At 42.4% G+C, this 19379-nt stretch overlaps 1 protein-coding gene across 2 annotated transcripts in view; it reads left to right on the top strand.

The window, feature by feature from the left end:
- The window catches only part of fat3a (FAT atypical cadherin 3a), a 91833-nt gene that overhangs the window by 54841 nt on the left and 17613 nt on the right, over positions 1 to 19379 (top strand). The window contains exons 7-18 of one of the 2 annotated variants that reach the window (XM_054601972.1): positions 364 to 639; positions 1423 to 1633; positions 1728 to 4456; positions 4582 to 5953; positions 8555 to 8751; positions 8925 to 9078; positions 9273 to 9506; positions 10855 to 11244; positions 11407 to 11621; positions 13632 to 13769; positions 17668 to 17811; positions 18673 to 18870. In XM_054601972.1, coding sequence (XP_054457947.1) covers positions 364 to 639; positions 1423 to 1633; positions 1728 to 4456; positions 4582 to 5953; positions 8555 to 8751; positions 8925 to 9078; positions 9273 to 9506; positions 10855 to 11244; positions 11407 to 11621; positions 13632 to 13769; positions 17668 to 17811; positions 18673 to 18870 — 6258 coding nt within the window. Of the gene's footprint in view, positions 1 to 363; positions 640 to 1422; positions 1634 to 1727; positions 4457 to 4581; positions 5954 to 8554; positions 8752 to 8924; positions 9079 to 9272; positions 9507 to 10851; positions 11245 to 11406; positions 11622 to 13631; positions 13770 to 17667; positions 17812 to 18672; positions 18871 to 19379 lie in introns of both variants that reach the window. The other variant, XM_054601966.1, reaches the window with a different exon arrangement.

The following is a 19379-nucleotide window of genomic DNA, read 5'->3' as shown; positions in this document are numbered from 1 at the left end:
CTCCACCTGTCTGTTTAGTGTTGGATTGTCATGAGGATAGAAAAACTGTATCTCCTGAGAACAGATGCCCCAACCCAATTAAGTTCATATACAACTAATCAGAATTAGCTAATTTGTTTTGTAGGGGATTGAATGCCGCCCACATTGGTTCATGTTATCAGCATAAGGAGGAAACATTTAAATTCAATATATCTGCAATATGTGCACTGCAAACATTAAATGTTCATACTGAGAATATCTGCAAAATATCAGCTATTCTGCATGATAAACTTCTGTCAAGATCAAGATAATACACCTCAGTCAATAATGTCTTCTTTTGTCCTTCTCTTCCGTTTCTATATGTCAATGCCCCTCATGTTCCAGGTTCACATCACTGTTATGGACAACAACGACAACCCTCCCATCTTCTCCCAACCAACCTATGATGTCACTCTGTCTGAAGACACGCCACCTGACACCGAGGTGGTCCAGGTTCTGGCATCGGACCGTGATGAGCATCACCGGTTAACCTATTCTCTGCAGAGCTCAATAGACCCAAGTAGCATGCGTCTGTTCCGCATCCACCCCACCCTGGGCACAATCTACACCACTCAGAGGCTGGACCACGAGGCCTGTGCCCAGCACATCCTCACTGTCATGGTAAGTCTACACACTGTCTCTGCCAATGTCTAATATTTAGGATATTGTACTAACATCTGTGGTTCTTTAAACTCCTCACTTTCCACAAAGGGGTGCCTGTCTTGTCTGCATTGTTGAGTTAATAGAAATAAAGTCTTATTTCAAGGTCATTCAGTCCCCTTTTTTATTCATCAATTCAAGTTATAATTAGTTATTATTCTGCAAAATAGTACACGAAATCAAGGGCTTGATATATCTTTGGGGTCCAACACAAAGCCCACCATTTTGATTTACATGTTGTTTATTTTTGACATAATTCTTAGTGTAAAAAACAGAACTAAATGTCAATATGTCGGTATAGTTTTTATTGTTATTACCAAAGACTATTATGAATATTTACTTGGACAGACAACAACTGTCCAAATTTTTCCGGGGGCAACTTGCACTTGATATTTTATGTTCAGTATGTGCCAATATGTAGATCTGATTGTAGTGTAACAGGCTAATTCAACAGGGGTGCTCAGACATTTGAATTTATTTCCCAACCAACAAGGAGAGGAAATAGGATAATTGTATACTGATCTGCGTATCCAGTGGTAAACTATTATAATTAGAAATATACAATTTTGGGAAATACATGTGGTAAAGGAAAGGAGTAGGAGTTCTGTTTTTGTGTTTGTTATACTTTGGACAATGATATAACTGGGCACATTTTAGATTTAGCACTTACCTTATTATCAGATTTTACTTTTACTTACTTTTCATCGTGACCATTGGGGATTTGTTTTTCTGTTTGCTCCACAGGTGAAGGACCAAGAATTCCCATACAGAAAAAACCTGGCCCGTGTGCTCATTGAAGTGGAGGATATAAATGACCATGTACCGATATTTACCAGTGCGCTGTATGAAGGCTCAGTCTATGAGTCAGCAGCAGTGGGATCAGCTGTGGTCAAGGTGACTGCCCTGGACAAAGACAAAGGCGTGAACGCAGAGCTACACTACTTCATTGAAGCAGGTAGGCACCTCTGACAGCTTAATACTTGAAATGGTAAATATTTACCCTTAAAAGAACTAACATATTGATGACATTGTATTTGATCTTCCAACAGGGAACACTGGAAATGCATTCCATATTGAACCAGTTTTGGGAATCATCACTGTTGCTCGTGACCTGGACTTGTCCAGCATAGGCCATTATGTTCTCACTGTCAGAGTCACTGACAATGGCTCCCCTCCCTTGTCCACCACCACTATAGTACGCATTGCTGTCACCCTCTCTGACAATGCCGGCCCAAAGTTCCCTCAGCCTGAATACCAGGCTGACATCACAGAGAATGCCGTGATGGGGACCTCTGTTACCACAGTCAGTGCAGTCAGCCAGTCTACCCTTACTTATGATATCAAGCAGGGCAACAAAGATCACGTTTTTCAGTTAAATCAGTACAGTGGAGTGATTTCTACCCAAAAGCCTTTAGACTATGAGACTACAGCGTTTTACACCTTGATAGTCCAGGCTACCAACATGGCTGGCATGGCCTCCAATGCTACTCTGATAATTCAGGTAGTGGATGAGAATGATAACCCACCAGTTTTCCAGCAACTCCACTATCATGGCATCATCAGCGAGGCAGCACCAGTCAACAGCGTGGTCTTGAACTCCGATGACTCACCTCTCGTAATCAAGGCCAATGATGCTGACCGCAACCAGAATGCTCTGTTAGTCTACCAGATTGTTGAGGACACTGCAAAGATATTCTTCACAGTGGACTCAGGTACTGGCTCCATCAGAACCATTGCTAATCTAGACCATGAGACATTTGCCACCTTCAACTTCCATGTTCATGTGAGAGACAATGGCAAGCCACAGTTGACTGCAGACAGTCCAACAGAAGTCACAATACAAGTGATTGACACAAATGATTCCCCACCTCGCTTCACCCAGAATGCATATGAAACAGTTCTGCTACTCCCCACCTATGTAGGAGTCGAAGCTTTGCAGGTTTCAGCCATAGACCCGGACAAAGATGTCCCTACAGAGCTCATCTACTCTCTGACTGATGAAGTACTACAACACTTTGCCATCAAACCTTCCAGTGGAGTCATTACAGTCAAGCACAACAACTTCTCGAAAGAACGCTTCCGCTTCAGTGTCAAAGTTTCAGATGGGAAATTTTCCAGCACAGCTCTGGTGACCATTCTTGTCCGAGAGGCTCTGGACTCTGGTCTCAGCTTTACTCATAGCCTTTACTCTTCATCCATTCAAGAGAATGTATCAAATATCACCAAAGTGGCTGTGGTCAATGCTGTGGGAAACCGTCTGAATGAACCATTGAGGTACACCTTGTTGAATGCTGGCACGAGCTTCAGAATCCGTCCAACTTCTGGTGTGATTCAAACCACAGGTATTCCCTTTGATCGTGAAGAGCATGAGGTCTACGAACTTGTTGTCGAGGCAAGAAGGGAGCATGACCGTCTGCATGTGGCCAGAGTTATGGTTAGAGTCCAAGTTGAGGACATAAATGATAACGCCCCTGTGTTTGTTGGACTTCCCTATTATGCAGCTGTTCAAGTAGAAGCTGAGCCAGGATCGCACATTTTCAGGGTAATGGCAGTAGATGGTGACAAAGGGATTAATGGAGAAGTGTCTTACGATCTCAAGGATGACCATGGTCACTTTGAGATCAACCAGCATACCGGTGGTCTCAGCCTCAAGAGGGCTTTTGAGTCTGACTTGTCCAATATGGAATACCAAATGGTGATATATGCTAGAGATGGTGGTTATCCACCTCTCTCATCTACTATAGAGTTCCCTATCACAGTAGTCAACAAAGCCATGCCTGTCTTTGACAAACCATTCTATTCTGTTTCTGTGAATGAGGATGTCGCTGTGCACACACCAATCCTCGGCATCAATGCCACTAGTCCTGAAGGTCAAAACATTATCTATACCATAGTTGATGGAGACCCATCTCTTCAGTTTGACATTGGTTTTGATACTGGAGTTATAAGTGTCATCCACTCTTTGGACTATGAAGCAGCATCATCTTACCACCTGACCATCAGAGCCACAGACTATCTGACTGGTGCCCGTGCCGAGGTTGATGTAGATGTGGTAGTCCAGGATGTAAATGATAACCCACCTATATTCCAGAAAATGTCCTACAGGGTAGTTTTGTCTGAAACAGCCATGATTGGAACTCCAGCACTTCAAGTTATTGCCACTGACAAAGACTCAGAGAAGAACAATGTTGTCCGCTACCAGATCTTCTCAGATGTGCATAACAGCACAGACTATTTTCACATTGATAGTAGCAGTGGATTAATCCTGACAGCACGTATGCTAGACCATGAACTTGTCCAGAAGTATGACTTCATTGTCAGGGCCACCGATAATGGCTTCCCACCATTGAGTAGTGAAGTATCAGTCATAGTTGTAGTGAATGACATGAATGACAATCCACCAGTTTTCAATCAGCTGCTCTATGAGGCGTATGTGAATGAGTTAGCACCTAGGGGTCACTTTGTTACCTGTGTCCAGGCCTCAGATGCTGACAGCTCAGATTTTGAAAAGTTGGAATACAGCATTTTGTCAGGAAATGAAAGAATGAACTTTGTGATGGACAAAAAGACAGGAATCATCACATTGTCTAGCCACCGTAAGCAAAGAATGGAGCCTGTCTACAGCCTCAATGTTTCAGTGTCTGACGGGGTGTTCACCAGCACGGCACAGGTTCACGTTAAGGTGTTGGGGGCCAACCTGTATAGTCCAGTGTTTGGACAGAATACGTATGAGGCAGAGTTAAAAGAGAATGCTGCTGTGGGAACCAAAGTTATACAAGTAAGTGCTATTTAAATTCATTAAAATATGTTTATTTTTTTGTATAATTTTGCACAAGACATATTGATAATACAGTACGGTAATGATAAAACACTCATGTCTTTATTATAAAACTTTTATTTCAGGTAAAGGCAACAGATGCAGACCCTGGAGTGTTCGGTCACATCATGTATTCCTTTGTTAATGATGTGGGCAAGGACCAATTTAGCATTGATGCAAATGGACAGATCACCACTGTGGAAAAGCTTGATCGTGAGGACCCAGCCAATAAGGACATTGTTCTGACAGTGGCAGCCCAGGACACAGGTGGACGTGTCTCTTACTGTACAGTACAAGTTACTCTGTTGGATGATAATGATAATGTCCCTTGCTTCCGCGCCACAGAGTACAGAGCTTCAGTCAAATCTGATGTGGCTAAAGGTTTTTTGGTGACACAGATTCAGGCTTATGATCCTGATGATGGCATTAACGCCAAAGTGACATATTCACTCTACAGTGAGGCACATGTCCCTGTAGTGGACATTTTGGAGATAGACCCAGACAACGGTTGGATGGTGACTAAAGGCAGCTTTAGCCACTTGAGGAACTCTGTATTATCTTTTTTTGTGAAGGCTGTGGATGGAGGAAATCCAGTCCGGCACTCTCTAGTGTCTGTCTACATCCATGTACTTTCTCCAGATGCCTTCATTCCTTCCTTCAGCCAACATCAATACTTATTTAGCATGCCAGAGGACACCCCCATAGGTTCAGCCATAGGGACTGTGCGCCTCAACACTTATCCTGGATATGCCTCGCTTTCTGCTACTTTTGCCCTGGTTAACGGAGAGACCGGAGAAAATAACCAAAATGCAGTGTTTGTGGTAGAAAAGGATACAGGTGTGATCAAGCTTGATAAGCTTTTGGACCATGAGGTGGTAAAAGCATACCATTTGAAACTCACTGCTACCGTACAACAGGCTAAACTGGATTCTGTGACTTCTGTTGATGTTGAAGTCAAAGTGTTGGACCTAAATGACAACAAACCAGCCTTTGAGGCCAACTCCTACGAGGCCACAGTTATGGAGGGAATGTCAATTGGAACAACAATCATTCAAGTCCAAGCACTAGACCCTGACTCAGGGGCCAATGGCCAGGTAACATACAGTCTTGGGACATTAATCCAGTCAGATGGGGACTTACAAACATTGGCTGACTCCTTTAGCATTGACAGCAACACAGGCTGGATCTCCACACGCAAGTACTTGGACCATGAGACCAATCCATCCTACACATTCACGGTAGTGGCCTCAGACCTTGGGGAGACCCTGTCTCTTTCCAGTACCACCACTGTGACCGTAGCAGTGTCAGACATCAATGACAACCCCCCCAGGTTCCTGGAGCAACACTACTTTGGTTCAGTTCAGGAAAGTGACCCACCAGGCGAGGTGGTGGCTGTGCTGAACACCAGAGATGATGACAGCTCTGTCGTTAACCGTCAAGTCAGCTACCACATCACCGGTGAGTACCACTGTAAATGTCTGTTATAGCACTGCATGCAAATCAGCAAACGTTGATACTGGATTTCTGCAAAACCCTGGATTAAGTCCAAATAATATTTTTGATCATCCATTGCCAATGTTTTTATAGTTCTTGCTTTCCACAATATATGTTCATGTCCACTTTGGTATTGTTAAAATTAGGTAAAAATATTGTTTTTAAAGCAAGTATACTATAATAAGGTGTGGTTAGGGTTGGTCAACTAAAACAGCTGCTAAAAGTTAGGGTAAGATCTTAGCTATGGTTTATAAAAAGGTGAATGTCTTTGACAGGATGCCAACCTGGGTGTAGTGCCTTCAAATCAGGCATTATACAGTACATGCTCATGCTCATCCTCCACCTTGACCCCCAGACCCTTAATTTATGCTTTCCTATAAAGGGCACATGACTTCCTGCATTGATTCTGTACTTTGGTGTTGACCGTAAATTGCAAGGTGAATCGTCCAATATGATCTGACTTACTATCAATACTGATCTGTGTATTGTGGCCCATCTGTCTGCAGTCAAAGATGGTTGAAGAATGTGTGTCTCTCTGGCTTTGACAATGGTATACTCAAGATACAGTACTCTTCAGACTTGTTTAGTATGCTGCATCTCCAAACCATTGCTATCACCATGAATAAATGTGAGGAGAGATGTTGTACGCTAAATTAAAGACATGATTTAGTAAAATATTCACAACAATTCTATGGTTGTTTCCAAAGAACGTGTTCATGCATGCCAGCATTTAGTTTGACGGAGAAAAAGTCATTGGCGTGATAATACTTTGACGTGGTAACAGTATATACTGTATGTTCTGTGTCATGAATGTGGCTCTCTTTTAACCTGGCTGGATTACCATGGTAACTATTTCTGCACACCTAACCAGTGGTCTCATTTATAAAACTTGCACAGGATCTACACTAAATGTTTGTGTACTTGCAAATGAGGAAATGTACGTACCTGGATCAGCCTCACATCCCGCCCTCTACATGCTCACATTCAATCATACATGGTCAAGGCAAAAGCACCTTATGAATGGCTATGCATAGAAATGAGGATGATCAATAGATCTTTACCGTGGATAACAGTAACTACAGAGCGAAAGATCAAGAACAGGATTTTTCCAGACACAGGAATGGAGGTGTTTATGGGTGAGGTGGTCCCTGAACGCTCCCTTCCTCCCTAATTCCTCCATTCACTTAGTCCTCTAGCAGTGACAGTGCATCCATCATGCAGCATTACGCCTTAGGAGTGTCACCACGATGACAGAAATCAGACTGGTTGTTTCCAAAATGATTTTGCCAGTGGATCCCCACCCTGGTTATCATTTCAATATGGAATAAGGTGAACACAACTTATTTAATTATTGAAGTTTTGTTTCGGTGAACTTTGCCAGCATAATGATTAGGACTCATAATGAGGATGTGGAGCTGTTGCTGACTGTATATCCACACAATGCTAATTTACACAATCCATATGTGCAGGTGGTGAAGATATGCTGGGTGAGGTGACGGTGCGCTCTAATCAGATAGCTGTTTTCAGCTTGTCTGTATATAGTAGACTGTATCTGTCCCTATGGAATAAACCATATATTAGTAAATAAAGTCATGTTCAATACTGGGATTTTAAACACAAAACTATATAAAAACTAAAATCACACTTAGTTACATTTGCATAGTATTCGCTTGCTGCCGAGCTGACCACGAGTGTTAGTGGTCAGGCCTCTCCTCAGACACCACTGATGAAATATTGAGAGGAGTTTGATTTGAGATTTCAGTTGGTTTACCCTCACAGATCTGTCACAAACTCAAATGATGACCTCCTCCCACCACGTCCATCCCCTTCCTCACATCCATTCGTCCATCCTCAATTTGCGATACTCCTCATTTTATTAAACCTTTAAAATCAATCTGTTGTGGCGTGGTCCTTGCTAGTGACAAGAAGTTAACTAGTTGACTTAGATTTGTGAGCAGGGCCACACCTTAACCATTGAACCTCTCTTCCCGCTGTTCCTTTTTAAACTAGTTTTGAATTTGACTGAGTTGATGTTCCTTTGTAATTGTCCCTGTTATTGTGATATTTACTAAAACCTCCTTTTCCTCACATTGCAGTGATATATTGTCACCCTGTGAGCGAGAACAGAGATCGATGGGTTGAGGATTGTGCCTCTTCAACTTGACATTCCAGTTATATGGGTCGGCTGCCACCCAGTGCGCTGATAAATCCTCAGTGTTATGGTCCAACCTTTATCCACTGCTGCAACATTCATTTTCCTGTGCCGTCCACCTAAAGCAGCCACTTCTAGTAAATGTGTGATCATAGCGGCAGATTTTTATCAAACTGTTAGTTCCTTTAGTGAAGTCATCTTTATTGTAAATGTGTGCCCAATAATCACATGACTCTGTGTGTGAAGCTGTTTGCCCTTATTCACTTTAAGGTGTAGATGGACAAAAAGAATGCACAGTGATCAGCATTTTTGGGGGAAACTGATCATATACTCCAAACACGCCTACATGTCTGAAATGTTCTTCACTGATCCTGGACCTCACTGGGCCTGTCTCTGTGTGTTTGTGTGTCCAGGTGGAAACTATCGTGGTGTGTTTGCGTTGGGTCTGGTTCAGGGTGAATGGAAGATGTATGTAAAGTGGCCGCTGGACAGGGAGGAACGCAAGCTCTACATCATCAATGTCACTGCCAGCGATGGACTCTTTGTTTCCCAGGCAACGGTGGAGGTGACAGTGATAGACACCAATGACAACAGCCCCATCTGTGACCAGGTGAGGATTATAACCACATGTTGTTCTTTTGTATTTTTGGTTTGTTTGAGAGGCCTTGTCCTTTATTTGACTTGGCTAACTATAAATTATCCTGCAGTAGAAGCTTTCCCAACTCTTCACAGTGTAGTTCCATTCTTTGTTTCTTTGCTGTGTGTGTACGTGTGTGTCTGCAGGCTGTGTATACTGCCTCCATTCCAGAGGACCTCCCAGTCAACAGTGTGCTGCTGAGGGTTGGAGCTACAGATGCTGATGTAGGCGTCAGTGCTTGGATCCAGTACTCCTTACATGGTCCCGGATCGCAGGACTTCAGCATGGACCCGGACACTGGTAAGCATGCAGAATGGCTTCTCTTGGAACAACACTTAAAACACCACCTTTTTTAGAGAGCTTGCATAAATTGAACTTCAATCAATCCAGTATGGAGTGAAATGCAGCAGTGAACTGTAGCCAGGCCACCAGCTTATCACAGCTTACACAGCTAGACGGACAAATATTTCACATGTTGTTTTGTTACCTTACAGGTGAGGTCAAGTCTACTATGATTCTTGATCATGAGATGACACCTTACTACCGGCTCGTTGCCCAGGCAACTGATGGTGGTGGACGATGGTGCCGTGCTGAGGTGCAACTGGCAGTAACTGATGTGAATGACAACCCACCTATCTTCACCCTGTCACAGTACACCGCCAGCGTCTACGAAGACACCGCCACCAAAGCCCTGCTCACCCGCATCCAGGCCATAGACCCTGATGAAGGTGACACCACTACTACTAGTATTACAGTTACGACTACTGGTGCTACCACTGCTGCAAGTTGTGCTTCAAATGCTTCCATACTGTTTTATTCATAAGAAACCCTTAACATAAAATTCAAGGTGCCCTCCTTCCTGCACATAAAGATGGCACAACTCAAAAGTACAATAAAATGGCAGCAGAGGCAGACACAGAGACTGAAAGAGATCGAGGGAAAAGAGATCCCAAATACAGGGAGAGCAGAAAAAAGTGAATATAAATGATAATGTATAGTTTGTGTTTTTGTAGTCTTTACTTAATTCAATGTACAGATGAAGACACCGGAGCCCCCTTGCTCTCTTTAAAACATTCATGGTTGTTCACATGAAAATTGACAGAAGTAGTTGTTGGAAGAGCAGAAAAAGAGAGCTTTAGGCCCTGTCTACACATACACAGATAGTTATTGAAAAATATATTTTCCTCTACGTTTGGAATATCCGTTAAAGGTCACTAACATTTATATTTTCAAAAACACCTTCCCAGGTGTAGATTTTTGAAAACTTGTTTGCATCTGTGTGGACTTGTGAAGCGGAGAATTAGGGAAATGATGACGTTATCGCCCCAATTCACGCATGCCCATTATTGCTTTGTGTATTGAGCATGCGCGAGAAACGTTAACAGAGATGCCACCATAATGTCTACGTGTTGTTAGCCCTGCTCAGTCTTATGGCTACTTTAAATTTTAACCTAATATTACTGCAACACTTCACAGACGAACGGAGGCGTCTCATGCGCCCAATGTTATTTGTTGATCCTCAAGACGACTGTTTCATAATCAAATATTATTACACATCTATTTCACAGTAGTGGTGAAGCCAATATTGAACCTGAGTGTCCTCGTTTCTTCCTCGAAATAACATTTGTACAAATTAAAAGAATAATAAGCTACTGCTTTACTATTGTTCACTATTTGTTTACAACGTCAAATGAGAATAAGCTCACTGGTCCTCTTCTCTGGTAATTGAGTTAACCGTTGATGAACTGAACCTACTGGCCCAACCAGCAGTTGGAGTCGTTTTACATTCTAGAGCAGACAGAGATATTTTGTAAAAAGAAGGTCATGTGGACAGAATTTTATTTTAAAACATAGAAGAAAATATTGGTTAAAAAAGTATCTGTATACGTGTAGACAGGGCCTTAGAGAGAAGAGCAAAACCCAGCCTACTTTCACACCTCCACCTGGCCAATCACTACAAAGTCATTGCGAAGACACCGTTAGACAATCCAGCAAGCATTTGGTTTCAGGCAATCTGAGGCCTGTAAGCATCTCATGTGTAGCCTACCTAACAGTCCTCTTCTGGCTCTGCAGCAGGTCTGGGCCGCATGGTGGTCTACTCCCTGGCTGACTCTGCAGAAGGCTCCTTCTCTATTGATAAGTCCTCAGGCATCGTGGTCCTGGAACGCATTCTGGACCGCGAGGTCCAGCCGGCTTATCAGATAACAGTCCATGCGTCAGACCAGGGTTCACCGCTGGCCCTCTCCTCATCCGTCAACGTCACTATCACTGTGCTGGACATCAATGACAACCCGCCTGTGTTTGAGCGACGTGATCAGCTAGCAACAGTGCCGGAGGATGTGGGAGTGGGCACCGAGGTCCTGAGAGTTTATGCTGCCAGCAAAGACATCGGGACCAATGCTGAGATTACTTACAGTATCCGTTCAGGAAATGAGCACGGGAAGTTCCACATCCACCCACTGACCGGTGAGTGTGCTAACCACAGCGCTACACCAGTCATCCCACATTTTATTCATAATTCGTCTTCATTATAACACGTTCCATATTGTTGCACATATGAACACTGCAAGATTTAGAAATGCACTCAAATGCACATTTTTGTTCCCTCTCTCTCCTCACCTTGCTCAGGTGCCATTTTAGTTGCCCAGCCCCTGGACTATGAGACCTGCAGGGACTATTTTCTGACAGTGGAGGCTCGTGATGGCGGCACACCACCACTGAGTGCTATTACAACAGTGAACATAAACCTGACAGATGTCAATGACAACGCACCCATGTTCAGCCGTGACCTCTACTCTGCAGTGGTGTCAGAGGATGCTACCACGGGAGAGTCTGTAGTTCAGGTAGGTTCCAGTCAGGTTTTACCTGCATTAATGTGAGGATGCCTGAGGATGGAAGGGGCTTTTCATCCAGAGCACATTTTACAGTTACTGGCCAGGTCTTCATAAAATACGATCTGATGGATGCTCATGGTCCTAAGAGGGTTCTTAATATTTGTGTTTAAGCCTAGACATTTTCTGTAGTACCATGATTGTGTAAAAGTCCCCTCAACCGAGAATGTCCCTTTTTCCCTTAATATTCATGATCCTCAGAGAATAGATTGCAATGTTTTGGGGAACCCTCTGAACTTTTCTTAAGCACCACCACAATTTCTATTTTTACACATTAAATACCAAAATCAGCTTTCCTGTAGCATCCTTAAAAAGGCTGTAGTAAAGTATTGGTTATGTTTGTTCCACTTGAAGAGTTTTAGACCTTTATGTCTTGTTAGCCAGCACATTCCACGGGTTCTAAGTGACTTTGTGTTTTCCTTTCTAAAGAGATATGCTGAGACCAGTGGCTTGTCTTCAGTGAAATGGCTCTGTTCTGTAGTAGCCTTGAAATATGTGGCAAGACATGAAAGGGGAGCTGTTTGTGTGTGAGCTGCTTTTCTAGCAGCTACAGCAGTGGTACACAGTGTCATCAGGGTGGAGGTCTTCATCTTCAAGATGTCCCCACTCTGAGAGTCAAACAAGGGCTTTGTGTGATGCCATCACCAGCTCAGCCAAATAGATTTTGGCAGTCACGGAGTTACTAATATTTCCCCAGGTTTGATGGATTGCGTGGTGTTTTTCATTGGTGAGCTTCACAGACAGAACAGGTGGTGAGCAGACAGGCAGCATGCCTTTCAACTGTTCAGTTGAAATAGACTCAGAGACTTTGTGGGATTACCTATCTGCTGTAAAAATACTCTGTAAAATTATTATTACATTTCTGTAAAATATTTTTCCATATACCTCTCCTCTTCTGTCAGCATTTAGATCCAATGCAGCCCAACAATAAAAAAACAAAAGAGACACATAATTAATTGACCTAAACTGCTTGTCTTTGGACTGTGGGAGGAAGCCGGAGAACCCGGAGAGAACCCACGCTGACACGGGGAGAACATGTCAGCGTGGGTTCCGGTCCGCTCTTGCTGTGAGGCTACAGTGTTAGCCACCACACACAGTGCAGACCATTTTACATTACTGCACAATGATAAAGTAGCATTGCCCAAGATTTTATAACTTCCTCTAATTTGGTTTTCATAATCTTCTCACATGAGTAGCATCTGATTGCTGCCTGAAAGGTAGTGAAGGAAAAGTACATCAAGCTTTGAGAAATGGAAAAAAGCCAGCAGTGATGGAATGAAAACGGTATTTTCAGAAAATGGGTTAAAACATTCATAATTAATACTACAAAGCAGCATAAATAGGCACTCAAATATACTGTAATATCTGTGAAATGTATTTAGCTATAATTGTAATAGATTCACAAAAATGCAGCGCTAACCAAGGCCTTGTGTTTCCAGAAGGGTCCTCTTTATTAATAAACCAACCCAGGGGAGCAAAGCAGCGGCTCGGATTGTTAGTCCCCAGCATCACAGTGAAGAGCTGCTGATCTCTGTTCAGCCTCATACTGCTCTCTGGTAGTCTGTGCTACACTTCACAACTATTCCAGTCTCCTCAGAGCTGTTTGGGTTGGTGAAGTTGGGATCAAGTTGATCCTAAATCACCTGAGCTTCATAATGGACTTCATGAGGAACTCCAGGGCCATGCCCATATATAGCTGTGTGCTGGCAGAGGAGACATTTGGGACAGAGGAGGCTCATATCTATACAGCTTATTAGGAATTAATGATATATGGATGAAAATATTTCATCCAGCATTTTTTAAGTAAAGGACAGTGAAACAATCACTCAGCCTGCGACTGTGTGTGTGTGTGTGTGTGTGTGTGTGTGTGTGTGTGTGTGTGTGTGTGTGTGTGTGTGTGTGTGTGTGTGTGTGTGTGTGTGTGTGTGTGTGTGTGTGTTGTGTGTGTGTGTGTTTTTTCAGCTGGTAGCAGAGGACGTTGATAGTCAGCTGAATGGAGCCATCCTCTACTCCGTCGTCAGTGGAGATCGAGACAGCCATTTCTTCATTGACCCGCTCCGTGGGGTCATCAAGGTCAACAAGCCACTGGACCGTGAGACAGTGAGGACACACACTCACACACAAACACACACACTTCTTACGTCTAGAAAAAAGCATCAGCAGCTCACAGTGACACTTTGAAGCAGTGAAGTACAGCTTTGTTACCTAAAGTAAGGTTAGCATGAGATCTACAGTTAGGCTTAAATATAGGGCAATATGTACATTAAACTAAAATAACAGCTGTAGCTTGTGTTCCATGAGCTCCACATACTGGAACCATGATTCAAGACATTTACAATTGCTAACACACTCAAATGACACAAAAAGCACAACAATTTCTCTACACTTCTCTACATAAGACACAGGAGTTACTTGTTTGTCATTCAAAATGCTACACCCATTGACCAACTGTCCCAAACGGGTGTCACCTGATCTGACAGCTTGATGGTCTACTCATCCATCAGTTGTGTGGTTGTGTGAATTGTGTGTAGTGATTTGACAAAATGAGCCCTGTTTTCTAAACCATGCTTAAAGGCCCAGGGTGTAATATTTAGTGACATATAGTGGTGAGTTGCAGATTGCAACCAAATAGCCATCAGCTCAGCCCTCCCTTTCCAAGCTTGTCTCAGAACTAAGGTGGGCTTCAGGTAGGGAGAGGTATCTTTAGGATTTAAGTACAGCTAAGGGCTACTCTTATCAATACTCTGTTTGTTCTTCATGACAACCACACACACAAGTAGCCGAACATCTGAGATCTTTAAAATGAAACACTTTATTCAACACTAAACAATCAATTATAAAACCCACACACACGGTTCATACTGACTCTGAACCAGTTACACACAGCTGAGCTCAATCCAAAACTTCACTTCTAACAGTTCTACTCTTCTCATGATATATACTGGGTTTGATATTTTACAGATATTATTAGAGGAAAGTACATGAATATCTTGATAAAACAGAACTTACTGCACATTAATGAATATATGTATTTCTCTTCACATTTTAAAATCAACTAGTATCAATGCATTTCCAAAGGTTGCATTTTACTATGAAAATCAGAATGTAACATATTAAATCTAAATAGATAACTACAGAAAAAATCATTTGTGGTGACAAAGATAAATCATGAATTACAGGTGATAATAAAGGTTTTTGAAAACGAGCTTCCATTGTTGCTGTAAACAGGTTCTCACCTGACGTCTTTTTCATAGAACTCACATCCTTCACCCTGTCAGGTGTTCAGTCAGCTGACACCTGTTTTGGGTGTTGCATTTTGAATGTCAGTGCTTAGAAATGACAAACAAGTGACTTAACTCCTGTGTCTTATGTAGAGAACTGTGTTGAAATGGTTACATGTAGATTTGCTCGTTGGTGCAAAGCAGAAAACGGGTTCAGAGTTTTGGAGACTTGAGCTGAGGTTTTGCTTTGAGTGTGTCAGTCTCAATAATTGTGCTTTATATGTCATTTCAGTGTGTTGGCAGTGGAAACAAGTGTAACTGCAAAAACACTTGATTGCATAATCATATAATCTTTATGTTGATGTATATTCATTGTAAAATGTCAAATGTACAGGTGTCTTTAACAAAGTGAGGGCACGTTAACTGATAACAGCAGAGCTTCATTTTCTTACAGCCTTAATGTTTATTCGTAACAGGTGGAAGAAATGGCAACCTTCTACCTTAATGTTTTGCACGGTACCCCTTGCTAATGCAAAAAGAGGGATTAGAGACTAACATAAAGGATATGAGATTTTTCAGCCTTGTAGCCCAGTGAACATGTATATTTTATATTAACTGTTATATCAACCTGGAGCTGGAACCATCAGCATCCAACGCTAAGGTTATCTAGAAATAATGGCAGCGGTCCAGGAATAATGGTCCCATTTTTGATGCAGTATTTCAGCTTCTATAACCTAACTGGTCAACTAAGAGTCTAGCTTCATACTTTGTGTTTCATGCAACAGGTGATTAGCTCCTGATATGATATGATATGATGACTGTTTGTAGCAGTTGACCGTCTCCATGAACAGTCAGTGTAGAGAGGAGCTGCTTAGGTGTGAGCTCTCATGCTTGCCCATCTTGATGTAAAGAAGGAGCCTGCTGGCAGCTGATGAGCTCACACTGTGAAATGGATCCCTGACCAGATGGCAACTAATCACACTTGAACAGGAAGCACATGCACAAAGCTGATATGAATATGAACTCTTTAAATTGCAGCAGGAATACAGATAAAGGCATGAACAGCCCTGCCTGCCTCCCCTCCTCCTCTGAGCTCTTTTCTTCCTCATCTTCTGCTTCTAGCTCGTCTCCATCTCCTCCGCAGTGCTTGAAAACTTCACAAGTGTTCATATGCCTATCATAAAGTATTCAGGAGTGCGGTGGATGAGCTGTCGGAGCGTGCTCAGAGAGAGCAGGGGCGTGTGTGGGATCAAAGTGTTTGGCTGATGAAAGTGTGTGTGGGGTTATCACACAGAGAGCAGCAGCGCTCTCTCTCTCTCTCTCTCTTTGTGTGTCACTGTGTGCAGTGCTCATGTCTGTGCATTAATACTACTATGTGCATGGGTGTATTTTCCTTCTTCTATTTTCTCCCCCTCTCTCTGCTAACCAGGTCAGAGTTGTTTACTACTCAAGTTTATTTCTTCATATTTTTCAGGCAGCAGAATGTTGTTTTTATTGCTGCTTTTGCATTTCTCCTCAGCATACTTCATTAGCGTTTTTATTATAAAGCAATATGGAGGAACAGAGGAATATCCTGCAGCGGGTTTAGAGCAGTGTGTGTGAACTAAAAAATTGTTGACTCAGATCCAGACTCATCTCAGATCAGTTTGGAAGGACCACTAACCAATCAAGAAGCCTTTTATCTTCATCTCAGAGATGTTTTCTTGATGCGTCTCCAAGTGATTGTAGACAGACGATTTGATTAAGTGTTGGAGTGCCAGATTAAATATGATCACAAATTACCACTGGGACATGTGCTATATATACCTGCAACAACAGTTATTTTTGTATTGAACAAGCTGTGAACACAACATTCAACTCTTTTAAAATATAATGATCATTTATTTCCTAGTTTTTTACCATCATTTCTATCTAATGCAACTTCATATTCTCCACGTTATATTTGCAGAGATTTGGGTAAATAGCAACATCATAAAACAAGTCTTTCTGCAGAAGATCAGACTGGTTAGAAACAAGGTTCAGGTTAGACAAACCACATCAGTAAACATCCATTGCAGTGTACAGACTTCCTCATAGGATACTTACGTACACACTGTTTTCCTGAGCAATGAGGGATTATTAGTGACATTGCAGGTGGGTCACTTTCAGTCTGACCTCCAGAAGACCTGGTTCAGATGATGTCACCAAATCTCCGAGCTATTGTTTTATAGGCTACAATGTATTTCAAATGTTAAAGATAAAAATAAGGCTGAGTTCTAATGAAATGGAATTGTGCAGTAAAACGAACGTTGACCATTTGTACATTTTAGTTTGGACACAAGGTGAGAGGGAGACTGGGATTTAATGTAATCGGGGCTCCTGGTTGGGTAGGCCCATGGTTGAGGACTCTTAGTCAAAAAGACATTAGCCCATTTATTCATTAGCACATTAGTAGCGTTAGATTTCCCTGTCGTCTACTGCCACCCTCAGGACAAAGTGTGCATTTTCCCCACAAGGGAAGGCTTTAAAAATAGTAAAATCATCATCCTGTTATTGTCCAGCATTTTAAATGTGATCCTCTACAGCTAAATCTCATTTTCCACAGACATGAGGTTTTACTGGAATGGTTGCTATCTGTTTGTCCAACCCTAGTTCAGAAATCACTATTTTCTGGTTCAACCAACTGCCATGATGGCAGAAATCCAGGCTTTCAGACATTCGTTCAGAAAGCCATGGGTGACATCTTTTATATTTTGTGTTAGTGTTCTATATATCTTCTATTGTGTCTGTCCTTCTAGGTTCCCAGCTACTCGTTGGCCATCAGAGCTCTGGACAGTGGAATCCCACCCATGTCCTCCACCGTGATGGTCAACATAGACATCTCCGACATCAATGACAACCCGCCCACCTTCTCCCCGGCCAACCTCACTACTGTCATACAGGTGGACCTCATGATTGACTTGATATTCACTGAAACACAAAGACAAGATGGTCACTAGTCATTGGTGACTCTTATTGTTTGGTAAAAACAATCCCAACTGCAGTGCCAGCACAAAAATCATGGCCCTGAACATCTCAGCAGGCCCCATTCCACTTTTAATACATCCATAATCATGCCTACAATTAAATGTCCTCATTCGGAAAAAAAAATCTATGCAAACGTTGATTTGGAACCAATGTGAGCCTTCGGTCGTCTGAGTCAGAGTTAGACAAATCAATGTGACATCATCCAAAGTGCCCAAATCCCCTGAGCTGCAGCGGAGGGAGAGAAACAAGAAGTGCAAGGAAACTGCATGTAGAACTGGCAGGATCAGAGCAACATTAAATAATTTAGGGATTTGTTAAAGTCAACTAATTTGCATGACCATTTGTCTTGCCAACATGATCTCCTGGAGGGACTGACTAAAGTAATCTCTCTGCAGGAAGTGTCAGGGTTAGGTAACAATAACTTAAGTTGGTGGTTCAAACCCCTCTACCGGCAACATGCCGAGGTGTCCTTGAGCAAGACACCTAACCCCAAGTTGCTCCCCGGGCGCTTCATTGCAGCCCACTGCTCCTCCGGGATGGGTTAAATGCAGAGAAATAATTTCCCCATTGTGGGACTAATAAAGGATTGATTATTATTATTATTATTATACCAATGACTCAATGATATACCCAGGTGCTAAGAATTCAACAAGGTTCTAAAATTAAATGACCATTCAGTTCTTTTTGATACATATTCTTGCCAATAGAGACGTCATGTTGTGACCATGCATAGTGTATCTCCAACAGCTCTTTCTAATGATATGTCCCTCCCCCAGGAAAACAAGCCAATCGGCACCAGCATCCTGCAGTTGTCTGTCAACGATCAGGACTCCTCACACAACGGAGAGCCCTTTGACTTCCGCATCCTGTCAGGAAACGAAGGCAGAGAGTTCGTGCTGGAGAAAGATGGAACGCTGGTGGCCAATCAAGTGTTCAGGAGGGACCTGGCGACTGAATATGTTATTCTGATCCAGGTAGAGCAAACTGCTGTAGTCACTCTTCTCTAGCATCACCAAAAATAGTGAATCCATGAATTTTCTAAAATGAATATAGAATATAGGAATATAGAAATACGTTGTTCACAATGACGGCCATTAGCAAGAACTAGCATGGCTTGTTCATTCTGGACGAAAGGAAGCTCTCACTATTTGTTACGCAATGTCAAACTCTGGAATAATGGAAACTTTGGTATTCTTTTTTTTGCGGCAATACTGTTTCAGATTTGAGATTTGACAGTGAAGTGATATCGCCTCAGAGCAGCTGCACAGTAAGAGATGGACGATATAATCATCCGCCTTGTACTGTTTAAAAATGCTCATGGGATGTTTCAGCAGTCTGAGTACAAATCAAGTGGATATCTTCCACAATCTGTCTATTTTGTATAGATTTCCCTTTTTCTGTCTCCCAGTGTATTTACTGTGTAAAAGAGAATAAAAGTGAGGATACTTTGTCTAATCTGAACCTCAGCGTCATGTGGGTACGT

This window comes from Anoplopoma fimbria, chromosome 1 (assembly GCF_027596085.1).
Source record: "Anoplopoma fimbria isolate UVic2021 breed Golden Eagle Sablefish chromosome 1, Afim_UVic_2022, whole genome shotgun sequence".
Taxonomy (NCBI): Eukaryota; Metazoa; Chordata; class Actinopteri; order Perciformes; family Anoplopomatidae; genus Anoplopoma; species Anoplopoma fimbria.
This window is presented reverse-complemented; position numbering and strand designations above follow the sequence as displayed.